Below are 13,769 nucleotides of genomic sequence, written 5' to 3' on the forward strand. Positions count from 1 at the left end.
TGACTTGGCAAAGCAGCATAGAGAAGTTTGCATTGTAACTACTCACACTGTACTTGTTCTGTGGATAAATAAAGGAATTCAGCATCCTAGGCCATCAATCCATGGCCTTTGACAAGTGTTAGATAAAATGAAAAATTAAGTAGAGAGAATTACTGATCACTTTAGACTCACTTAATAACCTTTACTTTAAAACTAAATACACACACACACACACCAAAATACACAAGTGATTTAGGGAAATGTATCACAAGACCTTATATTATGGCATTTTTCCACAAGAAAAACGTAAAATAATAATAGCACACATACCTAGGCACTCATGAGGAGAAAGCAGCGCAGTAAATTGATAATGTCTCTTTAACTGAGAGGCTGTGTGGTCTAGCAACAAAGTACACTGAACTAGAATTCAAGAGATAGGGGTTTTATTCCTCACTTTGCTACTGACACTCTGCATGTGTGATCTCAGATAAGTCACTTCAGTTCTCTGTGAGTCTGTTCCCTCTCCTTCCATCCTTTGTCTATTTAGGCTGTTTCTCACTATGAATTTGTACAGTAGCTAGCTCAATGCACTCCCACTCCATCTCCTTTGGGACTTCTGGACAATACCAAAATATAAATTATTAATAAACATGGATTCAAAGCCTGGATAAGGGAACAGACATTGGTCCATGCTCTAACTAAAAGAACGGGGGGAAAAAAATCACAACACAGTTTCAGCTGGTTTTTATTCAGAAGTCAAACAGGATAGGAACAGCACAGGCAATGATGCAGTGGGATGGAAGCAGAGCTATGACGATGACACTTGACTGTTCAGGCTTTTCCATTCTTGAGAACTAAACCAAATACAAAGAAAAATTTCACTTCTAACATTTTATAGAGTACAAAGCCCTGGAGAGTGAAAAATTAAAATTAATTAATTACCTTTAACTCTGCAGAAAAGTGAGCCTCATATTTGATTAAGAGGCTTTGCTGTGTAGCTAACGGCAAATAAATTAAAGCTTTGTATCTTGTTAATTTTTCCCACCATGATTTCCATCAATTATAGTCACAGAACTGTAGTGCAAAAATCCCTCTGGCTTAACAGGCTCTGTACAGCAGTAAGGCATTTTAAGCACCACTGCAAGCTCTTGGCATGTCTGTAACTCAACACATGTCCACGCACATGCATTACACTCAACACGCTTGCATTAGCGCACAGGCATTCACACGACGGTTGTTACTGCACTTGCTCTGAGCAACGCTAAACACCACACTGTTCACCATCTTTTCACCATACTGTACTAGTCAGCAAGTGCTGATGCAGCTGCTCCAACAGAGCATATGGTCTTCCTAGCATAGTCCTACAATGCTCCTGCTCAGCCTTCAGTGACACTACAGGCTAATGGCTGTGTCACCTGTAAAACCATGCAGCTGTTAGGTTAACACAGGCACAAGAGCATACAAGGTGGTTCTTGGCTGACCTCTGCTCTCGCCTGCGCTTCCCTCCGTCCCAATCGCAATATTCAAGACATAGAGTCCTGTTACATAAAGCTTAAGATTTATTTCAAAGCATTAGAATTGTTATTGTATATTGAAAATAAAACTTTCAGAAATTTTGCTTCATAATAAAGATATATGTTTTTCAATATATATATATATATATATATATATATATATATATATGTTTCTCATAGACCCATTTTAGCACCAGTAGGTCTTCAGCTCCTGAAAAATACAAGCCTTAGAGAAAAGACAGTGCAGGCGTTATAATGCACAGGCGTTACACACAAATACCTTATGGTGACCTGATGTCTGCATCAGAGTCAGACAATTGCCTCTCCCAGATTCCTGAGAACACAAAAAGTAATATCATCAACAATCAACATTGAAACTTAACGGGATTAACCCATTCCCAGGTATATCCACTGGTTCTACTTACCTCTCCATGCCTGCTCATAACACAGTGGGGCTCTTGACTGTCTGTAATTCCCACAGGGCTATCAGTGCAGGAGGTGGAGGAAGTAACTGGCACGATTTTGTGGAGTTACATGGCTTGGATCTTATCCCTCCAAACTTGGGCCCACACCATTCTGTTCTCAGTACTCTGAATGGGATGAGAAGAAGGGGGGAAAAAAAAGTTAGGCCAGAAAACAGCCAAGAATAACAACATATCAAGTAAAAGACATATCAATAAAGCTCCTTACCTCTTCAAGCACCACCTCCCCCCAGGAGCAGTGCTCTTCACAATAACCTCCAGCCCCAGAATCATTCAGGCAGTGGCTTGCAACTCTTCACCATGGCATCTTCAGTGCGAGCAAGAGGGCTTAGCAGAAGCTCCTGAATCTCACAGTGTATGCCTGGTTCTTCATGCAGGTCAAAGCATCCATTGGAACAAACCAAGAACAAGAACAGGTGCAGTCATATGTTCTCTATACCATAGATATTAAACACTTGCTCCAGGAAACTGCACCAAGACTTGTGGGACAGGCTCTGTAGCACTTGTATCATGTCTGCACACACTACTACATGCAAGCCCCAATGGTAAAATTTTGTACTGCAGGTAAAGCTAAGTGGTTGCTTTTAAATGAGTTGCATGGCACAATTACAAATCAGGCCTCTACCCTGCCCTTTTCCTTCCCTCCCTCTCCCTCCTCCCCCCCACCACCACTATATGAAGGGTCACAACCATCTTATCCTCTCTCTAGATTTACTTCTAGAAATCTCCACTTCTCTCTCCCGAGATTTACCACAAATTTAATTTCTGTTTCCATCTAGTTTCCCTCTCCTACTTGCATGCTCAGTCTTCCGACAACATCCTCCATTTCACTATGTCTAATTCACCCACTAACAAATACCACTGTTGTTGCATGCATTCAGTAAGGACAATGAAAACAGACTAGTCACTTTCATGTTCATTTGCATTCAGTTTCTTTTAGTAGTGCCTTGAAATGACCCTTTGTACAAGTTATACCCTAATGACTTACTACATTATAAATATTCCTGTTTGTAATTTGGAGCATTTTGGTATAAATATGCTGGGAATTTATCGTTCATTAGCACAAAATATGTGCACCCTTGTCCTATTTTTTGTTAAAGATATTTTTAAAATTCCAGCCCTCTCTCTTTTTATAGCCTCCTGTCTACAAAAGAACAAAGCTTCAAACATGCAGCACCCTCCATGCAATTACTGTTCTCTACTATACCCCAGCACTGGTTTCCTAGGAAACAAGGAAAAAAAGCATAAAAATGTCTAGCACATTTAATATGCAAATGAAGTAGGTCACACCAGTCATATTTCACTCATTGGCGTGCAGGACCATTCATTATGATTTGTGGTTTGCATTTGCTGCATGCAATTGGTTTTGGGGCAGTTATGGCAGAAATAATGATCTTCCTCGACAGTGCTGTTGCACAGCTTAGTGCTGTCTTAGAATAGGTTAAAAGATCCGGTTACAAGTGTGGAAACTGAAGGTTGTTTTAATGCTAAAATGACACATTAATAACTAATGTTTCTTCTCTCTGGCTAGATAGTTATATGTACAGCAAATAATAAAAGCCCTGATTCTTTTTGTCAAGTACCCCACCACATATTCAGCTCCAGTTCCCACTGTGCTCATCTATTCAGTCTTTAGAATCCATAGCATAGGAGCAACTGACTTCTAAAAGTACAGAAGAGGCCAAGTAGTTAGCCCTATTGCAGTAGAAAAGGAAAAGACCAGACTATCGCTCTGAGCAATACCCTCCGACGACCAGGATGTAACACTGCCATCAAATACACAAGCAGTTGCGTACCAGCCTGCATGAAAAATGGAAAGGGGCCAAGTAAGGGTGAGTGGGTCAGCCTACAACAACAAAAAAAAAGTGTGTGTCTCCAAATTCTCACAGACTGGTATAAAAGAGGAGTAATTCCACTGATTTCAGTGGAGTTACGTGTGTATAAGGGAGAAGAATCAGGCTGTGTCAATGCAAGAGAATACTGTTAACTGCTCGTTCTTCATTTTTATACTTGGTGTGAAGTTAGAACGAGGAAGAGAAGCATAAGTATTTATGCCACAGAATGCTAATGTAATACCTGCATACAACATCGACTACCAAATCAAGGCACCCTGAGTTCTAAATTCAGTTTCACTGCTGTCAGGAATGCAAAGAAAAATCCCACGATTAGTCTGTTTTGAAGCCATAGGGGAATATTTAACACTACAGAGAAGGAAGGGAAAAACCCAAGGTTTTAAAAAGGATACACTCAAATCAGGCTGATAATGTTAGCAGTCAACCTAAATATACTAGTATAATTTTATAGATTAGTTATGCGATGTAGTGATGCTCTCTCTCTCTGGCACTGAACTGCTATATAAGTACCGTGTTCACTTTGGTATACACGAACTGGAGAGAGAGTAATGACAAAACACTGCAACCATGCTTGGGAGTAGGAATGCAGATTCCCTGAGGCTCAGACTACTTATTGCGCTGTTTTTACACCAGACAGAGGAATAATCTTTGCCCACTGCCGCACTGATGTTTACAACTACAGCTCACTAAGCATTTCTTATGTTTGAATGTTTTCGCTTGCTGATTCTCTAGCCTGCAAAAAAGGTTTGAACTTGAAAGTCTTTGAATTTGGAAGACAGACAAACTGTCTTGAACTCTGGGATTCTGTTTAAAACATGAATACAGGAAGAGGAAGAGGATACAGATATATATGTCTGTTTCTTCCACCCTACTCCCACATAATACAAGTGTAAAGTATGCCAAAAGTTCAGAAGGACACACTGTTAAGATAAGGACATGAGGGATGAAATCATCCAGCAAAAGATCTGCACAAAACTTATGACCCCCACAATGAAAGCCAAAAGATGACATTTATTACATCTGCATGTATGTATAAATCAATTTCAAAACAGAGATTTCATGTCAGCTCACAAATATTGGGTATATCAACTTCTCATTGCTTTCTAAAAGGTGCTCTTATCCTGTTCTTGATCAGTCACCACCCACCCTTTAACCTTAAAGCTGAGTTTACTAGTTCTTAGCATATTTCCAGACACTCCACAGCTGCCTACATTTCCAGAGAAGTATGAACTACAAAATTCCAAAGACGGTTTCTATGTTGCTTTGTCAATTTCACCAAAATTTCAGAGATAGCTTCTATATGGCCCTCTAGCTTCTGTCTTAACATACTTCACGTTTGAGGTGATATGTATTTATCAGAATATTATCCTCTCCACTGCACCCAGAACCCCAGCATAAATACCTTTTTTAGTTTTTGCTTGTTTTCTAGCAATAGACAGTCCTGACTACAGAGCCCAACACATACTTGGCACAAAACATTTTGTGCACTCTTTCTGTGCATCCTTGTCAGTTACCACTTTTTAATTGTGCATGAAGTTTTAGTAAATACCAAACTAAGAACAGAATAAATTACACAGCCACCAAAGCTTCCTTAGTTAGTGGTAACATTCTTTTAATCCCACTGGAAAAGAGATAAGTTCTTTCCGGGTTCACACACCAAAGTCCACGTAAGAATTTCAAAACAAACTTCTGCTCAACTTCAAGCCAAGAAAAAGATTTACGATCAAATTCTGCTCTTACTTGCAACAGTGACTATCCAGAGGAATTTTAATTCAAACGGGTTACTCTGCCTCTCTCTACACCTTAGCGGAAAGTCCACTTCAGAGAACTGTCAGAAGTGGTACTGACTGGCATTTCTTACCAGGAAAGAGGTACCAAAGATTGAATAGAAATGAAGATAGAAGTACCTTCCCACTGCTTAAAGGCATTTCCTCCAGAACAGGGTGAAGGCACACCGGAAGGGCACTGTGGGGAAGCTAGGTCTCCAGCTGCCTATGCTGTGCATGTTCTGTGGATAGAGAGAACTTCAGCTTCCAGACCTGTCAATCTGGCTCCATTCACCAGCACTACAAACTTATTGAAGCAAAAAAAAAAAAAAAAAAAAAAAAAAAAAAAACCACACTATACATTTTTCATGATGTTCTTTTCTGCACAAGCATGTACTTACATAACACCATCCTCCTGACGCCACACATAGATAATGCTGATGCTTAGATAGCTCTGTCTGTATGACTAAAGTCCCAAGACCCCCAACCAGAAAGAAATTAAAAGTAAATTATTAGCAAGACTATCTTTAGTGTAACCGTTTACTTACAGTAAAGTCTTTCTTCAGTGTAAGCTACAGTTTAAAGTGGGGGGATGATAAGAAAATGTAAAAAAAAAGTCACAATTATGCTCCTTTGTAAATCTATGAAGAAGAAGAAAAGTTTCATCTAAGATAATATTAATTAGGTTTTATTCTTAGGTTTTTACAAAGTATAAACTATTGTTAGCTCTGATCTAAATGGGAGAGAGCTTGCATTGTTAATACGCAGAAGCCTACTGGAAACACTGCTAAAGCAGGTCTTTCTTGATTCCAGACTCTCAGAAATTAGCTGCAGTAAGAAACATAAAAACTTTCAGTTCTGGAAGCTGTTCAGATTACTTGATGAATTCTCTTGCCTTCCAGAAAACAAGAATTCCCCAACATCATTACTATTTGCCCCAACTTCTCAAGCAATAAAATAATTCATTTTCTAATTTTTTAACCTAATTATGGATTTTCGTCAGGGCAAATATATTTTTTAAAAGAGTAAAGATTCTTATAGCAGATTTCTAAGACGTGTATTAAAAATAGTCAGAAGTTTAAGTCAGAATAAAGGTCTGTCGGTTGTAGTACATTCTAATGGAAGTGTCATATATGGAGTAGAAAAAAAAACAGACCTTTTCTATGGGACTTTTGAAAATAACCCTGTCAACTTGAAATGAAAAAGGTGTACTTTTCTGAATATTTGCCTACTGTTATTACAACAGCCACCACAGAAAACTATAACTGAAGTTCAGTTGAGGTTAACCCCCAATACTATTGCATTCACTTGAAGTTTACATACTTCCCAGCAAAACATGAGCGCATTCTTCAGACCGGACGAATCTATCAGGTACAAGGGGTAAAATGCACCCCTAATGGTCTCCCATGTAGCTGGTAACCTATGGAAATACTGTTGTTTCAAAAACAGCAAGGAAGCAGTTAAACTATGTTTATATGTAGTTGCTTCTTGAAGCATTTTCCACAAGAAATTAAAATAAATCTGATTATGAAGGCAGTAATGGCATGTTGTTCTTGTTAAATCAGATTGGCAGTGTGCATTTACTTAACTGGCTACTTTGTTTTTAAAAAATCCAGGGCTAAACACATATGAATATTTAAAAATATTACTATATATTTATCTAATTTATTAGACAAACTAGCGTGGGTAGCTAGACTAGTTCGCTTAACCTCCTTAAGGAAAAGGGGAGAAAACTGATTTTTGTTTGTTTTAAAGAGAGTTACTAAAAATATTAAAGCCCTTTTGATGGAAGCTGGGATCTGCACAAGTCCCACACAGATGGGCTAGATGAACAACAGGTCTTCTCCGTCTTTAAATAGCTATAAAAGTCTATAACCCCCGACTCAAGCTAAATACTTCCCGGCGCCCAGCCCAGCGTTTCTCCAATCTCTCTGTCTCATCCACAGCACAGCTCTTCTGGGATTCAAGACAGGTAACAGAAGGCAGAGCTCACAGCGATAGGAAAGGTACAGTAAGAGCTAAGATCAAGTGTAATATCTGTTCCTCCACCCCCTTCTTCCTACCAAGAATTGTTCCTACCCAACAGAGCAGACCATCATCTTTCCACTCAGAACATCTCCTCTTCCATTGTTTGGGAACATGAACCAGGCTCCCGCCTGAGAACCTCAAACTGGCTTATGAGGACTGCCAAGGTAGCACCCCGAAACTCCTATTTTCTTCGTCTATCCCCGTCCCCCCCAATAGGACATTACTACCTAAAGAGAGGAAAACATGATGGCATTTGAATGTTCAGCTCCCATTCAGTGGCAAGATGCTACGTCATTATCAACTATCAAGCCACCTTAGCATACTTTGGGAAATACCTAAAATGAATGAACTTTCCTTTCAGTTGTCCATAAAAGTTGATTGTATATTATATGCATTCAGGCCCTCTAAGAACTTTTCCAGTATTTTGTATTCTGCTTGCTACTGACTTCTAAGCTTTTGAAGAAGGCAGCGATCAGTGTCACATTTGAGGTTTACAAAACTATGGCATTCATGTCTCTTCCCCAAGGATAAACAAGTAGTCTACATTTCATTTTCAAAATGAATTTAGGGCCTTAAGGGTCTAGGCCCCATTAAAAGTCTGAGACTTAAGAACCAAACAGCCTGATTTTGACAGGAATGCAGGTGCCAAACTCCTATTGTCTGTGAGAAGTAGGTGCTTTTGAAAATTTCATCGTGTTTTCTCACCTGATATTATAACCCACTCTCAATCGGAGGTGCTACTGTACATACTAAGCTCCCACTGCAAGGTGTAGCAGCACGTGAACAGTCCCACTGACGTCCAGAGGCCCCAATTTAGCAATTATAAAAGATCAATTTTTTGAGGCTATCCTATTTGTCATACTGTTTGGTTTAGGGGTTGATACTGAAGGAGTTCAGTGGCCTTAGTTAGCCTCATCAAAGAACCACTGAGCAAGATTATGAACTGGTATCATTATTACAATAGGATCTGCTCAGAAAATGCCCAAGACTGAGCGAGTACTCATATTAAATACTGGGACTGGTCTATCCTGACAGCAGGGTTGGAGCTCACTGGTGCACCTTGGAATGGGGGAGGAGGGGAGACTCACTGACCAAAAGAACACTTTCATGTCATCAAGGAAATGAAATAACTAGAAGTGAGTTTGTGGCTTTATATGTCTCTTGAAACTCAAGACAGGAAATGAAATTACAAGCACAGTACCAGCACACTTTAACCCAGGGGTCGGCAACCTTTCAGCAGTGGTGTGCTGAGTCTTCATGTATATCCTCTAATTTAAGGCTTCACGTGTCGGTAATACATTCAAATGTTTTTTAGAAGGTCTTTCCGTAAGTCTATAATATACAACCGAACTACTGTTATATGTAAAGTAAACAAGGTTTTCAAAATGTTTCAGAAGCTTTATTTAAAATTAAATTAAAATGCAGATCTTATTAGTTTAGTGTGATCCTTGCCCTTGCTTTTCCTTGCTAAGTTTTCCAATGTCTGGTGGCACCTATTTGGATACTTTAAGTTGCACACAGGCTTCCGAGTTATAAGTTAATAACCAGCTGGCAGGAGGTCAGCGCTGGAACCCCAGATCAGCAGCCGAGGTGAGTGGAACTGGCGGCTGGTAGGGCTAAGCAGAGCCGGAAGCCTGGACCCTGTCTGGCAGGGGGCCTGCACTGGAACTCCAACTGGAAACAAGGTGAGTGGGGCTGTGGAGGGGACCCCGGCTGGCAAGGGGCCAGCAGCCAGAACCCCAGAGCAGCAGCGGGCTGAGCAGCTCAGCCCGCCATCGCTCTGGGGTTTCGGCTGCTGGCCCCTTGCCAGCTGGGGTCTCAGCCCACCGCCAACCTGGGGGTTCCTTTCCCCAGTCGGGCAGTGGGCGCTGAGTGGGACCAGCGGCAGGACCCCGGCTGGTAAGGGGCCAGCAGCGGGAACCCCAAAGCGGTGGCAGGCTGAGTGGCTCAGCCCATCCCGCGTGCCATCAAAAATCAGCTTGCGTGCCACCTTTGGCATGCATGCCATAGACTGCCAACCCCTGCTTTAACCCAAAGCCTAACTTTTAAATTTTGGATTTTCAGAATCTTTTTAGCCAGATACTATTAAATCAGAAAGATTGATGCTCCAGTGCAATTCTTAATCAACTCTAAAGAAAGGCCATCATTGAAAACGTACCTATTCAAATCCCAAATGGCATCCAACGTTGAAGGAGAGGTCACTGGGCTAGACAAAGCTCTGTGGTAAAAGCAACTGACATAAACACTCAATGGAAATATGAAGGAACAATTTTCTCAAAAACTATGGGGTTTTCAAGGACTAAGATCAACCTTTTACTGAAATGCGTCTGCTTAAACCCATCATTCAGCTCTTGTAATACCTTTAAGTGAAATCCATTATGAGCAGGGCTATAAACACCTGAAAGAAACGAAAACCTTAAGACAAAGCATTAGGAAAACACAATTTATGTCTGCAAACAAGGGATAGAAATACAAACTGAGCACTGCCATTCCTCTGAAATCAGTCTGAAATCATCTCTACAAGAGGACTAGACTTTAAAAAAAAAAAATGAAAAGTGTGATGATGTTAAATGAAAAGTGTGATGATGTTGCAATCAGACCAGCACACAATTTAGAAGAGCATAAAATGCTAAGAGCCAAATCCTGGGGCTGTGCATGAAGCCAAACAAAACAGGTCATCGCATGCGGAAGTGAAGAGGGGGCAGCAGGAATAAATACAGATTGATACCCATAGACCATCACAGAGCATCAGCAAGAATCACTGATACACTCAGAGCTCTAACAGCATCCATGGTCCCCACACCCATGACACACACATTTGGCCAGAAGATTTAGAATCAACAGCCTTGTCCCCACCATCCCAATTCCCCAGTGACAGGGGCATTACATTTTAATTTCTAAGGGAACAGAGATTAAAAAGGGAAGTGGCTTAGGCTACCACTTGCAATTATGTCTACCAGTGTCTGGTTTGATTACATATTGAGGAATGGTTCCATCTGCTTTAAATATTCAGCCAAAAGAATAATTTGTACAAGATTTTCAGGGGGTTTGATAATTTGTAAGGTAACCTTGCATGTTAAACCCATCCTAACCACTGACCTTATTGACTCCCAGACAGTAATAGCTGAATGCCAGATACACAAATAGATAACTAACTTTACATCACATATCATTTTCTACATGTCTGTATATAATACATATTTATAAATAATCAGATAAGAGAGTTCTATCCCTGAAAAAAAAGCAAAATCCGACAGTACACCAGTGACAGCAGGTACCACCAAGGAGCAATACTTCACAACACACAGAGATGGTGGAAACCTATGACTACGACTACCACCACCTGCAGACTCCACAGCCTATGCCCCACCCACCAGGAACACTACTGAACTACAGTGGTTCTGCTGCTTCCTCATCTTTACACATCTGCGCAAGCCATAAAGAAACACTTTAGCTCTGAATTTTGAGCAGACGTTTGGCCTCAAAGAACAGGAAAATAGTAAATCCCTCATCCCCTGACAGCTATAAGATTTAGGACTGGCCGTTAAAGCTGACATTGCTACTCTTGGCTAATTCTCTTCATCTACAACCTGTTAAATCATTAGAGTACGTAAAACATTTGGAGTGACTGGACTGGGGCTTTCACTCAGCCAGAAGACAAAAGACAGCAACTGATGGAAATGCAGAAGAAACACCTCAAAAGCTGAGTCAAAATGATATAAAAGTTAGATCCTCCACTGTTTCGTCAGTCAAGTGTGGCTATGGAAGACTTGTGCGTTTTCATTTATGCCCGCTCTTTCGGTCAGGCTGAGAAGCAGCAACTGCAGAAGCAGTAAGAACAGAGAATGTATGGCTATCAGCAGAGCAGACTGTAGGATATTCCCTGGGCCAAAGAGGAGAAAAAAAAGATGGCAAGAAGGAGGGTTTCCCCAACAGGGATCATCAACTCATTGTGAATACAAATTCTGGCTGGCCATGGCAAAACAATGCCCCCTTAGGTGTAATGTAAGTTATTGGTATGGAGGAGAAGTGGAAAAACAAAACAAAACAAAAAATTCAACTAAAGCACTATTTAGGTTATTATACCAGATGCCTGATCCTGTAAACAATTTATTACCATGAAGTAGTCCTACTGAAGTCTGTAGGATTACACCCAGCAGTAAGCAATAAACCCTGTAGAATAGGGCCCTCTTTGAGTAATCTGATAGCACCAACTCCATGGAAACTCAGAGTATCTTGCATAAGCATCCCACAATGGGTAGCACTGGAAAAAATGAAGTCCTTCTCACTGCTTGGAAAACATCAGCAAACCAAATTATCTAAAATCAAACAAACATAAGAAAAGAAAAGAAAATCTATCAGCTAAAAGCTAAACAAAATAAACATGCTTTGAGACCTCAAAGCATTTGTTCCATTGTCCAAAATTCCACTGAAGTGCTTTTAAAATAGATCCCCATATAGTGAAACAAATGCTTTTCAGGATGAAGGGCCACTCAATCTGTTTTCTCATGCCTTTTGTTCTGGGGTACTATACACACACCCTTTTCTAAAACTTCCTATCTGAACAGGAATTTAGATAAGCAAGTTGTTTTCCTGGAAATCCAATTCCCAGGAGACAAGACCCTGGAACCAGGGGCTTAAAGTGCAGTCAATGTAATGCTAAGTCTGTCATACTTTAATGATATCATTTGATTAGTTTAACAAAGTTTTAGGATCCTGCAAGCTTAAATATAAAAGTTAATTACAAGTTTAATAATATGTTATCTTAAAGTTACTGAAGATGCAGTGCCCACTCACAGATGACCAATCCATATCAAATAGTCTTAATTTTTTTAGCCAGAAGTGCAACCCCAAGCAACCCAGCCCATTTTAGATCTTGTCTTCAATAGTTCCACCTTGCCAGGGTGATGCAGCCAGCAAGAAGTCAATCATGCTATTTGGGCTCTCCCCCTTCATATGCTCATAATCCTCAAGTGACTGATTGATAATCCAGGTAGAAAGGGGAGCGGGAATTCTGACCACTTATTAAGGCAGAAGAATAAGTGCTGGAGCAAAATGTAAAGGTGGCCTAAATACGTTGTGTGGACTTATCTTCATTAGAGAATTAGGCAGTGTAGGAGCACTTAGGAGATCTTAAGGAGGAGTGTAAACTAACCTGATGTTAAACATCAGTTTCCCCTGAGAGACAAGATAGATGAGCTAATATCTTCCATTGGTCCAATAAAAGATTACCTCATCCTCTCTCTACTGTCCTGGGACCAACACGGCTACAACTACACTGCAGATGTGAGTTCCCTATGTCAACACTGATTCAAAAGCCACATTCAAACGTCATGTTATTTAAACACAATCACAAGGTCACATTCTAATGTGTCCTAATTTTCTCATGAGGACAAGCCTATGAATAGTGTTCTCCCAGAAGTCATAAGAGTTTCTCAGAGTCCAGAGTGGCAAGCCTAGCGCTGAGCCTTTGCCCATCTCTCTTAGCAGCAAAACAGCTGCATCATTCTAAACATCAGGGTTCCAGGCAGAGCTACCCACATGTTATAAGATATTAACTGTTTATAATTTTGCTATATTGATATACTACTTAGAAAACAGAAAGGACAAGCATCAGCAGATGGTCACCTGGGAATGGTGCAGCTGTTTTGCTGTTGAGCAATACCCTCTTCAGCCTGGAAAATTTGCTTACACACAAATAACTTCCACCTGGAGTTGCTGCTACAAAAAGGTAGAAGTAAACTACCAAACTAAAATGGATTTTCATGTCTTGAATTGTAGCAATTTGCACATTAAGCACTACTGCATAACAGATGCGTTCAAAAACAATGCACAAGAATGGGAATTGGTGCTACTCTAATAAGACTGCAACACAGATGCCAGAGCGTCTGTGAAACCGCTAGAGGCCTTGACTGAATTGAATCCCTACGAAAGTATTCCTTTTCCCACTCCTGTTCCTAAAAGTCTCTTCTGAACTCTATAGGAATGATGGATGAATACTGCAGTGAGCCCTAACTCACTTCTTAAAAAAAGCTCTAACAAGGAAAAGTTGTACTTGCCTGAGGGTTTTTCCTCAGAATAGTCTGTTAAACATAAAAAAAAATTTCCTCTCAACTCCTGTTCACCACACCTCACTGTGAGGATCTT

General features: G+C 40.4%; 1 protein-coding gene across 6 annotated transcripts in view; it reads right to left on the minus strand.

Annotated features, from left to right (window-relative positions):
• The window catches only part of TSPAN5 (tetraspanin 5), a 121,177-nt gene that overhangs the window by 82,375 nt on the left and 25,033 nt on the right, over nucleotides 1–13,769 (minus strand). The window contains exons 1-3 of one of the 6 annotated variants that reach the window (XM_030564407.1): nucleotides 2,184–2,333; nucleotides 1,919–2,083; nucleotides 1,774–1,827 (exon numbers count right to left, since the gene is read on the minus strand). The exons of 3 other annotated variants lie outside the window; for them this stretch is intronic. In XM_030564407.1, coding sequence (XP_030420267.1) covers nucleotides 1,774–1,827; nucleotides 1,919–1,936 — 72 coding nt within the window. In that variant the 5' untranslated portion in view covers nucleotides 1,937–2,083; nucleotides 2,184–2,333. Of the gene's footprint in view, nucleotides 1–1,773; nucleotides 1,828–1,918; nucleotides 2,084–2,183; nucleotides 2,334–13,769 lie in introns of those variants that run through there. 2 more of the 6 variants (XM_030564406.1, XM_030564408.1) reach the window with 2 other exon arrangements.

The sequence above is a fragment of the Gopherus evgoodei genome, chromosome 5 (assembly GCF_007399415.2).
Source record: "Gopherus evgoodei ecotype Sinaloan lineage chromosome 5, rGopEvg1_v1.p, whole genome shotgun sequence".
Classification (NCBI taxonomy): Eukaryota; Metazoa; Chordata; order Testudines; family Testudinidae; genus Gopherus; species Gopherus evgoodei.